The sequence below is a fragment of the Pieris napi genome, chromosome 8 (genome assembly GCF_905475465.1).
Source record: "Pieris napi chromosome 8, ilPieNapi1.2, whole genome shotgun sequence".
Classification (NCBI taxonomy): domain Eukaryota; kingdom Metazoa; phylum Arthropoda; class Insecta; order Lepidoptera; family Pieridae; genus Pieris; species Pieris napi.
In genome coordinates, this window is record NC_062241.1 from 173,188 (window position 1) to 193,961 (window position 20,774).

At 33.1% G+C, this 20,774-nt stretch overlaps 4 protein-coding genes and 1 long non-coding RNA gene across 9 annotated transcripts; 3 read left to right on the forward strand and 2 right to left on the reverse strand.

Annotated features, from left to right (window-relative positions):
• The first annotated feature begins 26 nt into the window (after positions 1 to 26).
• LOC125051504 (centromere/kinetochore protein zw10-like) lies at positions 27 to 2,885 on the forward strand. Of its 3 annotated transcripts, none has more exons than XM_047651850.1 (4): positions 27 to 1,636; positions 1,956 to 2,159; positions 2,294 to 2,559; positions 2,641 to 2,885. In XM_047651850.1, exons 1-4 carry the CDS (start codon positions 160 to 162, stop codon positions 2,848 to 2,850), a joined length of 2,157 nt encoding a protein of 718 aa, XP_047507806.1. In that variant the 5' UTR covers positions 27 to 159; the 3' UTR covers positions 2,851 to 2,885. The 3 variants fall into 3 exon arrangements, with proteins under 3 accessions (XP_047507806.1, XP_047507807.1, XP_047507808.1); XM_047651851.1 differs by having other exon boundaries at positions 27 to 721; XM_047651852.1 differs by having other exon boundaries at positions 27 to 493.
• A 1,095-nt stretch (positions 2,886 to 3,980) lies between these two features.
• On the forward strand, positions 3,981 to 7,481 carry LOC125051619. Of its 3 annotated transcripts, none has more exons than XM_047652074.1 (3): positions 3,998 to 4,300; positions 4,821 to 6,215; positions 7,120 to 7,261. In XM_047652074.1, exons 1-3 carry the CDS (start codon positions 4,256 to 4,258, stop codon positions 7,135 to 7,137), a joined length of 1,458 nt encoding a protein of 485 aa, XP_047508030.1. In that variant the 5' UTR covers positions 3,998 to 4,255; the 3' UTR covers positions 7,138 to 7,261. The 3 variants fall into 3 exon arrangements, with proteins under 3 accessions (XP_047508028.1, XP_047508030.1, XP_047508029.1); XM_047652073.1 differs by having other exon boundaries at positions 4,003 to 4,300; positions 7,090 to 7,238; XM_047652072.1 differs by having other exon boundaries at positions 3,981 to 4,300; positions 4,821 to 7,481.
• Positions 7,482 to 8,090: 609 nt separating this feature from the next.
• Positions 8,091 to 11,021, reverse strand: LOC125051623 (UPF0587 protein CG4646). The gene is made up of 3 exons (XM_047652080.1): positions 10,456 to 11,021; positions 9,721 to 9,840; positions 8,091 to 8,259 (listed from the first exon to the last, which is right to left on the reverse strand). The coding sequence occupies exons 1-3, from the start codon at positions 10,703 to 10,705 to the stop codon at positions 8,144 to 8,146; spliced, it is 486 nt and encodes a 161-aa protein (XP_047508036.1). The 5' UTR covers positions 10,706 to 11,021; the 3' UTR covers positions 8,091 to 8,143.
• Positions 9,839 to 10,610, forward strand: LOC125051624. Its single transcript, XR_007117309.1, has 2 exons — positions 9,839 to 10,219; positions 10,302 to 10,610. It is a non-coding gene; the product is annotated as an uncharacterized LOC125051624 (long non-coding RNA).
• Positions 11,022 to 13,424: 2,403 nt separating the features above from the next.
• On the reverse strand, positions 13,425 to 20,429 carry LOC125051620. Its single transcript, XM_047652075.1, has 8 exons — positions 20,111 to 20,429; positions 19,131 to 19,996; positions 18,877 to 19,011; positions 17,773 to 18,592; positions 17,382 to 17,526; positions 16,827 to 16,890; positions 13,646 to 13,707; positions 13,425 to 13,575 (listed from the first exon to the last, which is right to left on the reverse strand). Exons 1-8 carry the CDS (start codon positions 20,266 to 20,268, stop codon positions 13,450 to 13,452), a joined length of 2,376 nt encoding a protein of 791 aa, XP_047508031.1. The 5' UTR covers positions 20,269 to 20,429; the 3' UTR covers positions 13,425 to 13,449.
• Between the last annotated feature and the right edge of the window lie 345 nt (positions 20,430 to 20,774).

The window sequence follows — 20,774 nt, forward strand, 5'->3', positions numbered from 1 at the left end:
TAATTATATTTTCTGTCAAGTGTCAACATTAATGAAGATTATCTTCGTATACGATTTCAAAATTCAAATTGTACTGGAAAAACTTGGATTCATCGCAAGTAAAAAGTATCACTATTTGTATACAACTTTTTATTAATAATCAAGTTCAAAAATAAAGTAATGAATACTACTTGTGAAGATTTAAAAAAACAACGTGATGTATTACTTTCTAAACTTAGCGATCTCAGTGAAAGAATACAGATGTTGTCATTTAGTTTACAACAGAATTTTATTGATTTATATTTGAATTTCAATCCGATTAAGAAACTGGAACAGTTAAACTATACGAATCGTAAAGCTATGATTTATATAGAGTATGAAAAACTAAAACAAGACATAGCTTTTCTTGATGAAAACCTTGATAATAAAGCTAAAACAGAAGAATATCAAAACGCTTGTAAAAACTTAGGCCATTCTATTGATTGTTTAAAGAATTTTTGTATCCTTGTAGAAGGTAAGCCATTACTGGATAAGGCAAATCATGATATGGAAAGATACAATTACTGTGAAGCTATATTAAGTATAAAGAGCCTACTTAGTAAGCTTCTAGTTCTTAAGTTTGAGGGAAACATGGATAAAGCCCTAAAAAATTTAATTGAACAGAGTCAGAATCATATATCCATATACACAGCTCATTTGAGTGTTGAATGGGAAGGGATATTTTCATGGACAGAGAGAAAATGTGTGCACCATTTAACATATGCCTTGTCAGTACAGCAAAGTGACCTCAATTTGATGCAAAAGATTTTAAAATCACTCTATGCGACAAAAAGGTTAAATGCAGAGCTAGCTCTCTTTTCGGATTTCTTTTTAAATAAATTGCTTCATAATATTATAAGGCACAATTGTGAAATTATACTAACAGAAAATCATGTTAATGCTCTAGTTTTTAATATAAAAATTGATTTAAATGACCACAAGCAACCAAATGTACAAACTATTTTCAATAATTTGACTGCAGTCTTTGAATTCCTGCAATCAACCCTTGGGTCGCAAATGCAAGCTGATTTAACATTTATTGAAGTCTTTGCCAAAATGATAAGGCACAGTTTTTTCACCAAAATAATTGATGATTGTATAAGGAATAACTTGCCATCCTGCGATAGTAGTTATGAACACTATAAAAACATTGTTGTTGAGTTGGAATTGTTTAATAAGTTTTTGGTAGATATAAAATTTATTGAAGCTAGCACATCACCATTAAACAAATTTATCAATGACACAAAGTGTGTTCTTTATAATAAAAAGTGTGATAAATTACTTCATGATGTTCGTAAACTTTTAAATGAAAGTATATCTTATGGAACAATCTCTGTTGGAACAGCAGCAGAAGTAGATAGTGATTCAAAACTTGATATAACACAGAAAGATTTTGTTTACGATTTGAAGAGTCCCTTATTCCTACCGAAGTGTGTGATATCGCAAAATGTTAAGAAGATTATGTGTATGATAATTGAACATTTAGAAGAAAGTGTAAAACTACCAGAGCAATATAGCAATCAACTTGTTGTATACATCAAGGATATAGCTGTTATGTATCAAAGCCTAGTGCCTAAAAAATTTAGAGTGAATTTAGAATACTGCCCATTGGACATAGGTTTGTATTACAAAACATAAGTCATAGGACTGTAACGCAATCTAACATTTTTTTTAAATTTTGACTGTTTGCTAAACAAGCATCATATCAAACAGTAATGAACCATAGAATCAGGACATAAAAGCACAACAGTTGGTCAAGTACATTGGTCACGTTGGGTAACTAGTGATAAGATGTGAATCACTTCATGGTACTAATGAAATCATGATATTTTTCGGGTTTGATGGGTATTTTATAAGAACAAAGTTTATGGTAGGTCCCCTGAGCCTGTTAATGTTAAGCTATAATAAATATTGAAATATTTACTTGAATTTTCTAGCGCTATTCTTCAACAACTGCTTCTACTTAGCTCATAGCTTATTGGGCCCACCGTGGAAAAATGCTTTACCTGAACCATTGGCTGATGCACTAAATATAACACTGTTGGAATGCATTCAAGATCTAAGACTTATTGGTTTAGAGAAGATCTCACTTTATTTGCAAAACCATAGAAATATTATTGTAGAAAAGGTTGAAACAAATGGTATGTTTTGCTTAATAAGAGTTTTGTTTTTTGTATCTTAATTTTAAACTTTTTGCTATTTTCATTGATCATGTGAATTAAATGTTACAGTTTCCTAGTCACTCAAATTAATGACTTACTTTTCTCACTTTCAGACCTTCCATGGACGTTAGATTCTTATGATACTTTTAACTATGCCATCAATTATTCAATTACTTTAATGAGGCAGCTGCAATCATATTGGAATAGTGTCTTACCCTCGAAAATGTATGAGCTGTCACTTTGCACATTAGTGCAAGCTCTTTGTCAGACTATGTTAAATAGAATTTTTGTTGATATACAACCAATTGATGAAGAACTGGTTTATATGCTTGTGATCAGGTTTGATGATACAATAAAAGATGTGAGGACTCTATTTGAGGTAAATCCACTTGGACACTGTTCTTTAGTTCTGTTTCATGTTAGTTAATTGTCAGTTAAAATATATGATAAATTATTTCAGGAACCAAAATTTGAGGGGAAAGTAGAAGCGTGGAAGAAGTTCTGCAAAATGCCGCAATTACTCCGGGGTCAACTTTTGGAAATAGCAGAACTCTGGACCACTGATAAGCAGCTGTCTGAAACGTATAGTTGTGAGGAGATACGTCATATTATAAAAATACGTTTTCCCGATGATAAATACAGACTTAAAATTTTAAAGGAAATTCAGTAATTTTTACAATGGTCAATAAATGTTATTCAAACCTATGGTTTTTTAATTTTATATCTATAGGCTCAAATATTAGGCATTAAGAATGTTTAGTTCGTGCGTGCAAATATTCACATCGTTGCGTAAGTCAGAAGCACTCGTTATTAAAATAACGCACGGAAGAGCGGAAACAGGAAATCGGGAAATTGTTTTGCGCATTTTACAATATGCCATTCTATTTGTTGGCTTATTAGAGCAATGCATTGCTGATGCATATCTTAAAAATTTGCCTAACCAAATTAGACTAAATCTAGTACAAGTAATTAAAATAGTCAAGAGATATGCCGACTGCATATTAAATAATAAGTAATAGAAAATACTTCAAATAATTTATACCTCTCTAAATCAACAAAAAAAGAACTGATCTACGCAAATCAGTAGTGTTTGTTAATTATACTATTATTATATATATGAGAGATGTTGGTGCTATTAACTGTGTAAGCCTGTGAATATTGTAAAATAAATTTACGAATATAAAATATAAGTTTTTAAATTATTTGGTATTAAGTAATAATTAAATATTTCTTTATAGGTAATAAAGACGCGTGTGAAAATTTTAAAATTGACACGAGACTGTCGACGAAAACAATATGATTTATTGCTATTACATGACATCATCTCAAATAAAATTAATTGCAGCTCACTTCTGGAAAAATTGCACTTCCACGTTCCTGGCTACAAGACTCGTAATCGTGCGTTCCTTCATGTTCCTCACAACACACATTAACACCAACGATGCAACAAACTCTGTTTTATATTGCGTAGCCCGGACATACAACGACCAATATAACGCCTAGACGTGTTTTAGCTATCGCCGAATATGGTTAAAATGAGTATTACGAATATCCATAGCGCAAAATAACCTGCATCATGAGCATACCCGACATACACACCTTCCCGTGCATACCCTCACTTTTACCCCATCACAGCCAAATTAGGTATTACTTAGTTAATTGTATTTAATCATTTTTATTGTTTTTTCCTTTTGCAAATATTATTTATACCATCTTTGGCTATATTTTTAGTGTAATTGTTTGTTTTTATATTTATATATTTTTGTTAGCTGTAGTATTACGAAATAAATAAAAGACAATAACTGATAAATTAAAATATGTCTGCACCTGCATATGATAAATTAGATTTTTCTCCGGGAATTGAATCAATAGCATTTCAGTTTACTCTACTCCCTCCTTTGAGGTCCTCGATATTTGGCGAGAACATAATTAACCAATAGGTAGATACAATTAATGGATGCGTTGAGATTTCAGCCAGCTCTTAAAGATATCAACATTGGCATTGACAGAGAAAGTAAAACACGACCCAATGCTATTTAAGTGTGTAATGCTTCCGCGCATCTATCATTGCGCGAATGGCTGCGATTGAGAAGTGCCACCGCACTATGCAACAAATATTGGTAGGTATAGCCGAATTAACAAGCGGGAATTTCCGATTTACCTTTGACATGTGATGTAGTGTAAAAGTGAAAAACGATAAATATAAGTGAAGTGAATTTTGTGACTTCTTATGGCGAATGTGAGAGTTTGTGAAAGTGAAAAAGAGAGTGAGAATATCCAACAAGGATTTGTCTATAAATTAATTTAACAGACGTCCGTTCATAAATTATTTTATATAGCAATTCATAAGTATAATGTTAAAATCCTGTGTTAACACGCGAGTAACTGTCTCAATGAAATACATATTTTATTATGATTCAGTGCTATCGCCGTTTTCTCTATGAATAGTAATGACAATATAACGTTCAGAATAAATTAATATAATAGATATCTGCTATTCACATAATTATAATATTTATTTTATAATAGATTAGGTACAGTTTTGATGTGTATTCACATCAAAACTGCATTTTTATTAATAATATTTACTATTTTATGAGTGGTGACTATAGCATAAAGATATAATTTCTATCTTTTCAGACAGCTATCCTGATAATCGCCCTATCGACTGTTGTCTATGAATGCTCCGCCAACGCGACTGAAGATGCCAGCGTCGATCAAATGGCTATGGAGACGAGGGCTGTACCGGTCGTTGCAAACCTGACTACCGTCAACACCAAGCACAAGCCACAGCCAAACGGCACTTCAAACTACAATCAAACGTTGAAACTCGAGCATAGACCCCCGAGCAAGCCACCGATATATCTCACACCGGATAAAAAGTTCTATATCTCGGTTCCTCAACACTATTACAAATCACCACCCCCGAGGCACGTGTATTCAAAAGAACCGCTCAAAGTGACTAACGGCATTTATAAGTTTCAAGGAATCAATTATGTTAAACCGGGTCAACAGGTTTCCCACTATTACAACAAGCCTCAGCAATTGATTTATGTACCGACAACCCCTAAACCTCCAACACCAACACCTAAACCGCAAACCCTCCATCAATCATCGGTAAAACCCAAACCGCAGTCCTTGACTTATGCTGCTTCAACTGGAAAACCCATCTCTGCCACTAAAGCTCCAGTCAAAACAAATATTCCTGTTCAAACGGTTAACGGTATACGGACCGATTACGTTAAGCCTCCTTCGCGTCATCACCAGTATATCCACGTCTTTGAGCTTTCTCCTCCGACAACGATTGAACCGACGACTACCACACGCCTTTTGAGGACGAAGCGAATATGGCCGAAGAGGATATTGGACAAGATGAATAACAAAACGGTTAATGCAAGCAGTTCTATCGGAAGCGCCAATTATAACAACAGCGATATAAATGTTGGCGAAGAGAGTTCTGGACGTTTCGTTGTTTACGGCGACAAGTCTGACACTACGACGGCAAATCCTGAGCAAGCAGCAACAAAACGTTCATACAGAAGGGTGACAAGAGCTCCTAAAAATGGAAATTCTACACACGAGAATGGTTCTATAAAACCTAACGAATGGGTCCCAATACAACCGTCACATTTCGCAAAGTTAAGGTCACGGCGAAATCGTAAGAAACGTTCCGTCGAATCATATTTTGACAGTTCACCTTATGTGACTAAAAACTATCCACTGAGTTTTTTGAAGGATTATCAAACGGATGATTACTTTAAAGACAACCAACTAAATGACTTTTATAATAATTTCAAAGATAATAGTTACAATAGTTATCTTAATAATCATCAATCGAGTGCTGCCAATGCAAACAACCCACTATATTTACATACCTACGGACTGATTCCAATGAGCGAGTCATTGCAGAGTTCCAAGCCCGCTTCACCAAATGTGATGATTTTTGGTAAAAAGAAGAAACGTCTACCTAGTTTGCCTCCCGCTCCACAAGTCGATCTGAGTGAACTTCATGGCGAAGCAAGCGGCCAGTCTAAGGTACATACGAAGATAAAGCATCATCATCACCACCACCATCATCGATACATTAAGACTGTTGAGAAACCCGTGCAAGTCCCATATAAAGTCGAAGTGCCCAAACCCTACCCTGTCGAGAAAAAAGTGGCTGTGCCGGTTCCGGTAGAAAAAATTAAAGTAGTGAACAGACCATATCCCGTCACTGTAGAAAAAAAAGTTCCATATCCTGTGCACATAAAAGTTCCTCAACCGTTTCCCGTAAAGGTCGTCGAAAAGGAATATATTCCAAGGCCATTCCCGGTTGTCCACCAAGTGCCCATTATTAAACAAGTAGAAGTTAAAGTTCCCCACCCGGTGCCGGTGCAAGTCGAGAAGCGAGTGCCGTTTCCCGTTCAGGTGGCAGTGCCCGTCGAAAAACCTTACCCTGTCCCGGTCCATGTCGAAAAGCGAGTTCCATATCCTGTTCCATTCAAAATCTTCATCCCGCGACCTTATCCCGTAGAAAAGAAAGTACCGTTCCCGATTGAAGTAAGAGTCCGAGAACCATTTCAAGTTATAAAGCATGTGCCAGTAAGAGTTCCTTATCCTAAACCATACCCAGTCAAAGTGCCTCATCCGGTCCCCGTTCATGTGGAAAAGAGAGTTCCCTATCCGGTAGAAGTCGAGAAACGAGTGCCCGTCCGAGTAGAAGTGCCAGTTCCGCAGAGAGTCGAGATTGAGAAGAAGGTCCCGATTTATGTTCCCAAACCTTACCCAGTCGAGAAAAAGGTCCCCTATCCTGTGAAAGTTCCGTATCCCGTAAAAGTCCCAGTAAAAGTACCAGTGCAGGTGCCGATAGAAGTCCCCGTTTACATACACCATCCCTTCCAAATTATCAACGATGATAACGTTGCAGGCGGCAGTTCAGTACATCATTTGATCGCAGGAGTCACAGCGGATATGATGGGCGGCAGCGGGCCCGATGACGTCACGGGAACTCCCTACGGAGTCACTGTCCGTGGACACTCTGGCTATGACGACATGGAGTCGAGGTCAGACCACGAAGTCACCACTGCGTCATCGTCGACACCCCGCACTGCTTAGAAAGACAATTTAGAGTAATATTTAGCTAAGTTTATTGTGAAGTGCTTGTGTTAAATTATGAAATGGGATGCTGTGATATTACGTGTTAACGTTTTAATTTCAAGCTTAAAGTCCCACCTGATTCTGAAGACTGAACTTAATCTTTAAAATAAAACTTGTAAATAATGCGTGAATGAATGAAGATAAAAAATAAGTATTCCACCTCACGCTGTTTTATTTCTAAGAAATTACTACGCGCAACTCAAATCCATTTCAAGTTATCACGCATTGGCTATAATAAGCGATCTATTACAATAATATCGATAAAATACAAAAAAATATGAACACTAATATTTTATCACACAAATTTCTCTTGCTCTTGTATCGTTTTATTTATAGTTCGTCGCGCCTTATAGAAGCAATAATCTGTACTACGAAGTAGGTTTTACCTTATACATAATATTTGTTTCGGATTGCTTTCTGAAGTCAAATTAACGTTATAAAGATCATTCATTCGCTAATAAGGAAGCGAAATTTGCGCACTTGGCGATTTGCAAAGTATGAACAAACTTACGTCGCACAATTCACTGAGCCGTGAATATTTCACTTTCGTTAATGAGTCTTCCTTTTCCGTAACATATTTTTACATAAATCATTATGTTTCATGCGTATAAGAAAGAGTATGATTGCTGGCATTATCTATAATATAAGCACATCATATTTTGATGGTAAGTACATAGTATTTTCATTTTCAAAAAAAAATACATACATATATATACCACATTAATATGCCGCAGACAATATTGATATATTGAACGAAATAAAAACCTCAAAAAAAGTTGTAAATCATTTTAATTATAGTCAACAAAAGTAAATAAAACTTGTAATTACTTAACTTTTATAAAATTCCATTCAAGCTCATACACACCCACTGAGTTTTGATTCTTTTCATCATATTCTGCCCACTCCTTTTCTGATAAATCTACTTCTTCAAACTTCTTACCTGGAACCCAATTTTTCTAATTAGAAAATGAGTTTTAGTATGTTTAGTATAACGTGAAAGAGTACAGGTAGGGTGTATAATGAAAAAGCTAAATGTAAAATCATAACGCCCAGACACAATTCCAATTTTCATACATTTGACCGATGATATAAAGATATCATAGACCAAAGGGTCTTTCAATATAAGTTCTTTACAGATTCAAAATGCCAACAGCCAACCATGAGCTTTTATCCCAAGCCTATTGACAGCCCATAACTGGGCCTACCAACTACCATGACCTAATAATAATAATCATATCACTTCCTACATCATCACATTATCAAAATAATATTGATTAAAATGTTTCACGCAAATAATCATTAATAGAATAAGTACAGGGAAGACCTAAATTGTTGAGCTTCTTACACAAAGGAACGCAACTATCAAAATAGTTTGCTACACAAATTGCTCGAATTAATTAATTTTTTTTGAGCCTTAATTCGACCGAAGAATCTAAGTATAGATGAAACTCTGCATGATAAGCAGCCAATACCGTATCATGGTTAACAATTTCCATTAGTCGTTTTAACAAATAAACGAAGCTGTCTGCTTTGTTTTGTAATTTTTCAATATGTGCTTTCCAATTACAAATATCTAAAGTTGGCGTCGTTCCTAAAAAATTGTATCCCTGATAACTTACATTTACGTAATTCTTGTAAAGATACCTCCTCACAACGGTACGTATGTGTATACATGCATCAAAAGATATTTGCGTGAGTTCTGGCGCAAGACAGGGTTGTCTTCTCTCACCGCTTTTGTTCCTTGTTGTCCTGGACGTCGAGGCATTGAGTGGGTTTTAGTGCTGATATGCAGACGAAATTGGATGATCTACGTCAGGAGGCAACAAAGTTCGGTCTTAAACTTAACTCGCGAAAGACAAGGGAGATGCGGCGCGGAGCCACTAGCCCATCCACACTTCTTTTCGAGCAGGAAAGGATAGAAAGTGTCCCCATCTTTACCTACTTGGTTTGGCAATCACGGAAGTTAACACGACAAGTCAAGCTGAAAATCCTCCAATCCAACGTAAAGACCGTGTTGCTATATGGTTGCGACACGTTTTAAAGTTACAAAGAACACCATTCGTCAAATCCTCGGAATATTCTGGCCCCAGAGAATCTCCAACCATCAGCTATAGGAGCTTTGCAATGAGGTGCCAATTGACAGGTCTATAAAACAACGACATTGAAAATGGCTGGACCATATGCTCTGAAGGGCTCTGAGTCTTATTGCCAAGCAAGCCCTCGACTGGAATCCTCAAGGCAAAAGGAAACATGGCCGCCCAAAACAGACCTGGCAACAAAGCATCATTGCAGAGGCGAGGAAGCATGAATTTGATTAACAGACTCTTATGATTTGACTGATATTTATACTTTTTGATGGGATTATAGCATACTTATATTAATAACAAATAATTTAAATAACCATTATCCTCTGCTTCAGCAATCCAGCCAGATTTTGGTTGAAAATCTACAGGTTCTACTCCTCTACAGTCAAATATAACTATTGTCTTGAATTTATTTTCATCTTCACTGGTTAATATACCTAAAATATATATAAGTTAAAACTTCATAAATAATACTAACTAAATATGGGAATATTGATGTAGATATTATTTTTTTGGTATTTTATAATGAATAAATAATAATATAGTAATTAATAATTATTTTTTTATTAAACAGTCTTGTATTACTAATTATATACCCAGGTTATTCATTTAAATTATCAGTTACCATTATTGACATTATATTGAAAAACTGTTTTAATAGTAATCCCATGTAAATGGAAGAGAAAGCATGGAAATGGGTACAACCTAGAAAGCACAGGGGGAGGTGTGGCTAAAATTTTGCAAAGCAGGACTTGATGGAGGGAGCTGACCTGTGAGAGAGATACACTGTAACCCAACTGCATCTTGTGACACAAGGTATAATATTTAAAAGTAGTCAAATGTTTGATATTTGCAAATAACTCTTTAATTTTTTAATTAAGACTGAAATTTTTCACAGGAAATTATGCAAAGCCTTTTAATAGTCAAAGCTATTTTTAAACAATGTGTGAAGATCCCAATCAATATAGGTATGTAAGTGTCTCTCAAGAATGTTGCTATCAAAAATCATTAATAAGTAAATTGTTAAAATACTGGAAACAATACAAACACACCATTGCTCCCTTCAATGACATCAATACTATTTTCTCTGGAACACAATTTGCACTTGATAAGCAAGTTAGTCTCTGATCTATTATGTTTTTGTGGAACTTTCTCGGCTTCAGTAAGATCGTGAAACTTGTCTGATTCCTCACCGCAACTACAACATTTTAGTTTTAAAAACCACTGGTAGTATGGATGATTAGTATACAATTTCTCGATACATTCAAGTGATGCTTTGATTTGGAGCGCTATTTTAACCATTATTATTTTTAAGATATTGAGAATTATTTCACGGGCCTAGGAAAATCTCAAGGTCTAAAACATTTTACAATACATATTAACTGCTGGCATTTTCATGTTCTGACAATTAACATATTGAAAAATTAACCATTACATCAGTTGTCAGCTGTTATTGTTTGGTCGTTTGCTGTACATAAATGGAACGTAACTCGTAAGATAAAAAAATCAGAACTATATAAAATAACAACTTTCAGATTTAATAACTAAGTTAAGTTTTTTTTTAATTAAATTATCCTTTGGTAAATGTCAAGTGCTTTTTATTGTTTACATAAGATTCATTTACAATTTATAAATTAATCATCGTCTATACAAATTATAATTTATAACTTTCATTTGTACACACCTTCACGACTCACCATTTCATTCATTCTTAGAATTATGATTATTGATTATAGGTCGGTTATCGAAAGCTGGCGCGTTCACAGTACTCACACTAATGCAATTTCACTATACAGTATGTTTAAAAATATGACTTTTTTGCCAAGCTATATATTTTAGTCTACTCTGGTTTTAGTAAGGTTGGGTGGGTTGTAAATAAAATATAAAAATGTGTCAAATACATATAAATATTATGTGCATACGTGATACGATGGTGGATCCCAAAGTTGTAAGCCCGACCAAGAAGGTAAAAGAGTAGTTTGTGTAAATAATTTTTCATTTTTCGACATAAGCTCCATCTAGTTCAACACACTTCACTAACTATTCTTTCAATACTCCTCTTAGAAACCCCAGTCGCATCTGATGTCAAATTAAATATAACATTTTTTCATTAAACTGTTTTTATTAAGATGCTTAAAATAATTAAAAACATTGTGCACCATTTTACCAGATTGCCCTGGTAATGTTTAAAAAAAAGATCAACATGTATAGTGCTTTTCATGAAAGAAGTCCCGCGGTGATTTTTGTAACTAAATTTGACAGGTCGGCAATGTTGTCATTCGTCGATGTTATAAAGTTCGTTTGTTGTGGTAGATTTTTGTGAATTTTTAACTAGCTTAGTGCATTTTAAAGATTGATTACAATGCCAAAAGTTGTAAAAAGTTCGGCTCGAGAAATAATATTAAAGGTGAAAGAGTTCTGTGAAGCGGAACATAAGAATCAAGGTGTTTTAATACCACTAAACAATGTTCGGATGAGAGTTGCCGCCATAACAGGTACTTTTTAGAGTTGCCACTTAATAATTTTTTGCTGTATTGATGGGACTTTTATGATATAAATTCGTTTTTGCGACAAAATTGAACAAATACATAACGTAATGAAACTAGGTAACTGAAATTAAAACATATTTTACATAAGAATTATAAACTTAAAGTTATTATTATTTTTAATTGTTTATAATTTAATTGCAGGTGTGTCAGAGAAAACTATAACAAGAATTACAAACGAAGGTATAACAGAGGCGTGTACTTCGAAAAAAAGAGTGTGTGTACTTATGTACACGCGCTAGAAGTTATACTTCTTTGGCGTATGGAAAAAAAAATAACTAAAATGCAGTAGTGATTAACGATAAATATTAAAATTATTACTAGTAAATACTATCACCGTCGTATATGAAATTGATTTAATAAAACACCAAAATAATATTTATTTATTCACACTGTTTAATTGTACTGTTACGAAACACGTGTTCTAAATATAAAAATACTAGAATATACAACTTGAACATAGTTATTATCGATTTTTATGCCACCTAGAACTAACTTCATTCTGTTAATTTTGTGTCACGGTGCGCGCGCATCGTAAAATTTCACTCTCATCAATTTTTCATAACGCGCCTAAAGAAGTATAACTTCAAAAATTGTAACCCAACAATTATGCAATAAAACTCTGAATAAAAAATTGTATAGCTTTTCTTTGCCCTATTTTCTCATCTTTTCCCTGTAAGAAGGTATAACACCGCTAATATAAGTAAATAAAAATATACTTTTTACATAAAAGAAATATTGTTTCATTGAAGTATGCAGAAAATAATATTATTTGATAAATTTTTTACTCATAAATGGCAACATTACGTCTCGCGATTGCAGCGCCGCTTCTGGAGGACTTCTTTCATGAAAAGGACTGTACAGTAGAGTGATTTTAGTTTGACATCACGTCTCGCGCTTATTCACAGACACTACACAAGCACAATGTGTAAATGTGTTGAAGCCGCCAGCTTTAGATAACATACCTATACAGATTTCGTCCATATCTTCACGTTGTCTCTGGTTTACAAGAACATATTTCTTTAACTTCACAACTTTCTTTAACAAATCAATCAGGATAAATGGTCTGTATGCAATTTGCAATGGTAATTTGGTAATTTTATGTTATTCATCACATAAAGGATAGGCCTCATTATTTTTTCTATTTCACTTTGCCTATTACGGACAGAGTAGGCTCTATTTTAATTTATTTCTTACTTATTTTTAATTATTGTAATTAATTGCTTTAGGTGTGACGAGGAGTATGATGTGATGTTTGCAGCTCCTTAGAAACTTTTTTAAAACAGAAAAACTTGGTGTTTTTTAAGAATGAAGAAGAGTTTATTGCCAGTTCTTGTCGTCCGTTCTACACCCAGCAAATAAAAAATTAAAATATGTACCTATTAATTTCTTTACCGACCGGGTATAAGTGTAATAATATAGTATATTTAGATTGACTATTATTCTACACATAGGTATATAGCAAATATATGATATTGTTACGAGTAGACGTTTAATAAATTAGTTTCTCTGCAATGGCCCGACTTTTATAGTATTTCCTTGAGAGTCGACGTGTAGTGTTAGGCCCATCTCTTGCAAAACTTCGTTGTCGACAGGACCTTGCAGGGTAATTTTTGATATTACCTCCTGAAATCAAAAATAACGTTTATTGACGTTTTTATTTCACTACTTATTAAGATATTTTTAAATTACATACCTGGTTTTCAGGACAATTCTCACATAAGTTTCTTACTGCAAATATAACCCATTGCATTATCACTGGAAATTCATAATCAGGAAAATTATTTCGAAGATATTTATTTTTGTAAAGGAAAATTTCAAAATGAACCACTTATTAGCCTGTATTTTTGAAGTTGTACTTCTTTAGGCGCGTTATGAAAAATTGATGAGAGTGAAATTTTACGATTGCGCGCGCACCTATGACACAAAATTGGCAGTGTGATATAGCGTGCGCGAGCGAGATGGGAATATGACAAACTACAAGTAAAAAGAAATAGAATATGCGTGAAGCTAACTTCACGCATATTCTAGCTTAGCAGCTTAACAAGAATTTTGAATGACCATGACAATTGACATCTGACAAGGACATTTACCTTTTAAACAAATATAGGAGTTTTAATTATTGTTTAAAATTAATAATTATATACCTAGTTATTTTCATTATACAAAATATTTGTGAAATAATATAAAATATTTGTGAAAAAACTGTGCTAACCTTCCTGAGTGCTTCAATACAATTGAGGTTAACTATCCGTATGTATTATCGAGTATTATTGTTGATTAAAACTGAAACATGAACCATTATTCATTGCTTTTGTTTATTGCGTTTGTTACAGCAACTTTTTAGAAATATTCTACGACCCTATATATCAATAATTGAGAACAAAGATTTAAGCACGAATACTAATAAGGAGAAAATGAAGGCTTGGAGCGATATAACAGAGAAGTAAACATTTTAATAAGTACCTGCATCTCAAAAAAATGACCACATTATTTAATCAAAACATCAGATTTAATCTAGCAAATATAAGGACAAGAGACAAAAAACAATTGATGAATCAGTGGAAGTGCACTAAATTGAATACAAAAAAAGAGTTGTCATCTTATCGCCATGAAACATCAAAAACTGGAGATGGAACAAAGCCACCATCACCTTCTCGAGACACAATGGTTTGAAGTAGATTTCAATGAATTTGATTGTGATGGTGTCGAGGTAGGAATGTTAATTATAAATATGATGTATGGTGATGTTCAAGGTTCAACCTTTCAAGCATAGGCATATGCTTACAACATTACTTTATTCCCCTACAGGGTAGTTAGAGATATTGTAATACCTCAAAACATCCATGTTGCACTTGTAGTACCGAAACTCTGTCCTGCCAGAAGTGAGCCCATTCCCACTTATAATGGACAGTGGGTATAATACACCTTAATACCTGAGTGCGAACCACTCACCATGATACTTAAATTAATAGATGTTATTTATATATTTCAGGTTATTACAAATAAAATCATTTTGGAAACAATTGATATCCCAAAAGCAAATAAAGCCAACAATGACAAGGTAATAAATCAGTTTTGACATAACTTGAATACTAAAAAAGCCAAACAAAGGTGTGCACAACAGTGACAACATAACTTAACAATTTCATTATTTTGTAGGATTAAAGAAAGGTTAAAGAAAATCATGTCGAACTGAACAACAAGAATCCCCAAACAACTCCAAAGAAACCTACAAGGAAGACACCGGTATTATATTTAAATTATCTCTATCTCTAAATAGAATAAAAGAAAGTTGCTATCCAGGTCTGTAGCATGTGCTACAAATTATATTATTAACACATTTATATAATTATATTAATATAAATGTGTTAAAAAATTTATAATATGAATTATAAAAAATTTTAAGTTTTGCATGGACAGAGCTTAAATTAATATTCTCTTATTTGTTGCAGAAAGCAAGTAGTTTTGGAGAAGCCTCGTAGATGCACAACCAAGTAATGATTAATTTAAAATTACAAACCGAAATTCTGATGAAGACATTAGAGTCACTTAAAAATAAATAGTATAATGAAATAAAAATGTTTTAAAGATAAATAGTGTTTTATTTGTTTAATGTAAGAGAATAATAATAAATATTTATTTAATTAATTTTTCAAATGTAAACTGAACTTTATTGACTTTAATGACTCCTTTTCCAGTCTTTGATTATTTAATTGTAATTAATTATTTGCATGCAATCAAAAACTATTTTTAATAATGCCGAAGAAGTATAACTTCTTACGCGCGTACATAAGTACACGCACCCTTTTTTTTTAAAAATAAGTATAGATTTTTACATAAACAGCAATAACGTCAACACATGCATCAAAAATCTACTTCGACGCATAAGGGAGAAATGCTCCCAATTCAATGCATTATTTTCTCAAATATGTCAAAAGTTTTAGCATTATGAGGGTTGGCGTTTTGAATTTTTTAATCATAATATTGTAGGTGACTTTTGGTGTCGTGAGATGCCCTCGTATTTATACAATTCATAAGTAATACCCATTGGCAAAGTCCCTTAGGAAAGCTCTTATGTGGCCCAAAAAATTGATTTTTGTAAATATTTAATTGATTAAGGCGAATTTGAAAAAAAACGTGTGTCACTGTCCTAAATACGCTGTTATTTATTTAAATTAAATTACAGCGTATTTAGGACATAAAAAGGTAAGATTTGACAAAATTTCGTGGGAAAAAAATAAATTTTGTAAAAGAGAAAAATAAAAAACTAAAAACTTGTTTTTTTTAATTTTTCACATAAATTTTGAGGTTATGTGAAAAATGTGTAGATACAAAAGTTTTAGATCTTTTTATTATAATATACAACCTTGCCTTTTGGCTTTTTTCTATAGGACTTTTAATTTGCCGGAAATCGAGATAAACCGTTTTTTACCCCCTTCCCTTCCCGACCTCAGATCGCCCGTAAATTATTTTTCTCCTCCTTTTCCAATGGGTTTCATCCTACTGTTATTTTTTTCACTTTATATTATTTTTAAAGGCTTCTACCCTTGTCTACTAGGAGTAGGTTATAGTATATTTTTTTAGGACGACTCATTGGTCTAGTGGTTAGTACCCCTGACTGCGAATCCATGGGTCCCGGGTTCGATCCCCGGCTGAGACGAACATCGATGTGATGAGCATTCGGTGTTGTGCTTAGGTCTTGGGTGTTTAAATATGTATTTATATGTCTATCTATCTATGTATGTATGTATGTATATCCGTTGCCTAGTACCCATAACACATGTTTCACCAGCTTAGCATGGGACTAGGTCAATTGGTGTGAATTGTCTTTAAAAAAAAAAATTAATAGAGAAAGACTTCTATGAAAAGGATACGGGGATTACGAGCATCAATGTTGCAGCAATCCAAAAGTACTGGGATTACTTCTAATTCTCGCATCTGAAATAAGAAGTAACATACCTTAAAACAATTTGTTCCACATCAATTACTATATCTTTAGATCGAGAATTTGCGTTAGAAGGAGTTTTTAATAATTAAGTTTTATTAGTATATAATAAGTTTATCATACTTTTAGATTCTTCCTTTAAAACGATATATTTCACGTTTCAATCAGTTGTACATTAAACACTTTGTACATCACAATTTTTTTTTTTGCAAAAACAAAGACTGTTTGATTGATGAAGATTTATTAGAAATCAATTGGCTAGACGCTTTGCAAGTTACTTTAACACTCTTGGTCTAGGTTGCCTTGACGCTGGGCTATTGACTTTTCGATATCCACTTCTTTAATAGCTAGGTAGGAATTAATTGGTAAGTTATTTACAATACTAACTAAAATTTCCAATTTTTCTCCAAATCAATGAAAACCACAAAACCACAAATGAAAACTTGCAAAACCAAAGTACATATAAGTAGTTGTAAAAATATACCTGTCTCTTGTTCTCCTGGTTTTTCCAGCAGAGATTTGCAAGCGTTCTAACTAAAGTTGCTTTGAATCCAAAAGCAACATGTCTCTCTACTGTCTCTACACTTGTTATTGCTTTCTTTGGTGTTGACATATCTATTGCTCCCAATCTGGAATAAACAATAATTTAAGTATTTTAATAAGTTATTATGACATAAATCCAAGTTGTTAAACTTCACCAAATCATAAATCAAATGAACCAAAAACTAGTCAAGAATAAGCTTTAATATCCTTTTTATGCATATTTTACTAATTATATATAATAAGTTCAAAGTTCTAAGCAATATTACAGATCACTAACAGAAGGTAATATGTCATTAGAGTAATATAAGATTGAAAACTAATTATGATATTACCTTGTCTTTAGTGATTCTGGTGAATCAATTTTCACAAATGGCACCTTATTTGGAGTAATCTCATCAGATATCTTGACTTCTTTTGTTGGATCACTTTTTTTCTCCATTGATGCATCTCCCCGGGTCTTTTCAGACGATATTCCTAGAATCTTCTGTAGCTGTTCACTTAAATCGAAATCTGTTGATAAGTTCTGACTTTTCTTTACTTCTTTTGGAGTATCAGGTGATTGCTTTTGAGACTCTGTATCATGTATATTTTCAGATAAGGGTGGAGATATTTCACTTGGTGACGCTTTGATGCTTGTATCTCTAAGTTCTTCCTTGTTAAGATGTATTTCTGTAGGAGGATCATTTGGTGAGCTATCTTGAGAATCAGCTCTACTGTTATCAAATTCCAGCTTTGGTTGTAATGCAACCGGAATGACTTCCGCAATTGTGTTCATACTTGCCGTTGGAGACTGTGCATCAATGATCAAAGGTGGCTCATTATCATCACAAATATCAATTTTATGTTCCAAACTGATTCTGCGGGTTGGAAGTTGAATTCTTTCATCAGTCGCGCCCTTCGGAACCGAACTGCTTCGCTTGAATGCAACTTTTGTTAAATCATGATCTATTTTAACATCTAAGGGTCGAGATGATTTTTCAATTTCAAACTTTGGAGTAAAATCAGGTGGAGCTAAAATATCTAATTTATCATTATAAACTAAATTATCAGTACATTCAAAGAACTGTTCACTACTTTCTGATTCTGTGCACTCAGATGTAGTTTCATTACAAGAGAGCATATTATCAGCCGAGTCGTTTTTGCAAAGAGGATCTGAAAAATGTTTTAAAAGTGAATCTTGCACATTGCACTTACAAAATTAAGATTTTTTCTTATTTTTAAATTATAGAGTATTTAATTGGGGTAGAAAATACATATATAGAAAAACTTTATTCAAAATTAGAGCCAGAAAGCCAAATGTTAGTTTTGAATCTAGCCTATAATATTCTAATGTCAACAGAATCACAAAAGATTAATGTGTCTGTAAAATTTCTGGCACATGAATTTAAGATTAAGAATTGAAGGGCAGTATTAATGCCATCACTCTAATAACTTACTTTCACCTGGTGTGGTGCATGCAGGCATGTTATCATCACATACCAATTGCTTTCCTGTCGCAGCATACAATTTGTTAATGGATGAAAAGAAGTTGTTGCTCTCTTTACCCAATTTGTGTATAGCTCTGAACAAAACTGAAAATAAGTTGAAAACTTTACATGAGTAGCTCATTTGATCTTATAAAATAAACATTAAAGTAAATAGTAGTATGTATGTATTGAATTTTATAATATTAAAAAAAAATTACACTTACATGCACAGTTGATAAATAAAGATGTGTCACTTTGTAAGCAGTCCATATAGGTATCCATACTAGATGCTGTAGCAATAATCTCGAGGAGAAATACTACTTCTTGTGGTTCTATTGTATTTACATATTTATCTATTGTTTTCAAGATACAATCTGATTTACTCTTAAATTCATGTGCCATAAATTTAACAAAATTTACAGACACATTAATGTCTTGTGATTCTGTAGACATTAGAATATTATAGGCTAGATTCAAAACCAACATTCGGCTTTCTGGCTCTAACTTTGAATAAAGTTTTTCTATATATGTATTTTCTACGCCAATTAAATACTCTATAATTAAATGAGGATATTCAGCATTATCATTATTATACATATATGCCAAAGAATTCAATAATGTGACATCATCTGGCAACACATTAGGCTGGCCTAGTAAGATGTTGTACACAATCATAGCAGCAGCTGAAGCAATCTTGTCATTTTGTCCAACTAAGCAATTGAGTATAGTTGGTTCAAACTTATTCCATATTATTATCTGATTAAAAGGATTATTCACAACTAAATTTCCCAGGGTTTGTATGAGGACTGCCATACATGACTCATATTTCTTTTGTAATTCTTCATTAAGGTATTCAATATTTGGATGTTGATACTCTGTTGCCAAAATCAACATTGAATCAAGAATGGAAAGTTCTTTTGAAATGTATGTTTGCATTTTAGTTCCAGCTGCTGCACATGAACGCACCAGTCTTAAGCATTGTTCTGCAACAGCTAATGTGCTACGATTGTATGACGCTTGTTCAACATCTAGTCTCATAATATGTAGGACTTCAGCAATAAGACGTAATGTATATTCTGATGCTTTTTTCCTATAGGAAGAATAAAATGTTTTTTTTAATGTGCAATTACACACAATAAGTTTTAAATAAAAATTAAGTTATAAATTAAATCGCTGAAATCATTAAAATCATCAAAGTTCTTACGGTCTTAATCGTCCAGTTTCAGCATCTCTTGAGAGTTGAGCTTCAGCGCGTAACATTTCCTCCACAGCATCCCATTCTCCGGTTTCCAATTGAAAATTGATAAGTTTAGCATCTAATAAAATTTCTTCGGCAAACCAAACGCTTTTATCTCGAGACATGATGGCAATTTAGGATATTACTATTTAGTGAACATACCCTAATCCCTAAATTAAACCCACTCTATGTAACTTAGTTTAACAAAACAAGAACAACATTTTTATTTTACACATTAGTATTTGTACATCGCTGTCTTGGTCTGTAATTATAGTCGGTGACATTGACAGATGTCTGCGAGCTCAGACTAGGAAGACTGTACTTACCTAGAACATAATAGAAACCGCGCAAAAACAGCAAACGAAGGAATATTATGTTGTTCATTTATTTCTTAACACATAAAAATGTTATTAGTTTAAATTTTTCTAAACACATATAGAGGTAATGGGTAGTGATTTAGTATTTGCGCACATTTTTGTTAAGACGTGGTAATAGTCATCAACTGCAACTGGTTATTGCAATTATAACCAACATTTGTGTCAAAGCCCAGTTGTCGAATTCACGAAAAGTTATATTATTAAATATTTAGGAATAATAATACTCAGATATGATAATGAGCTTATTATCATTT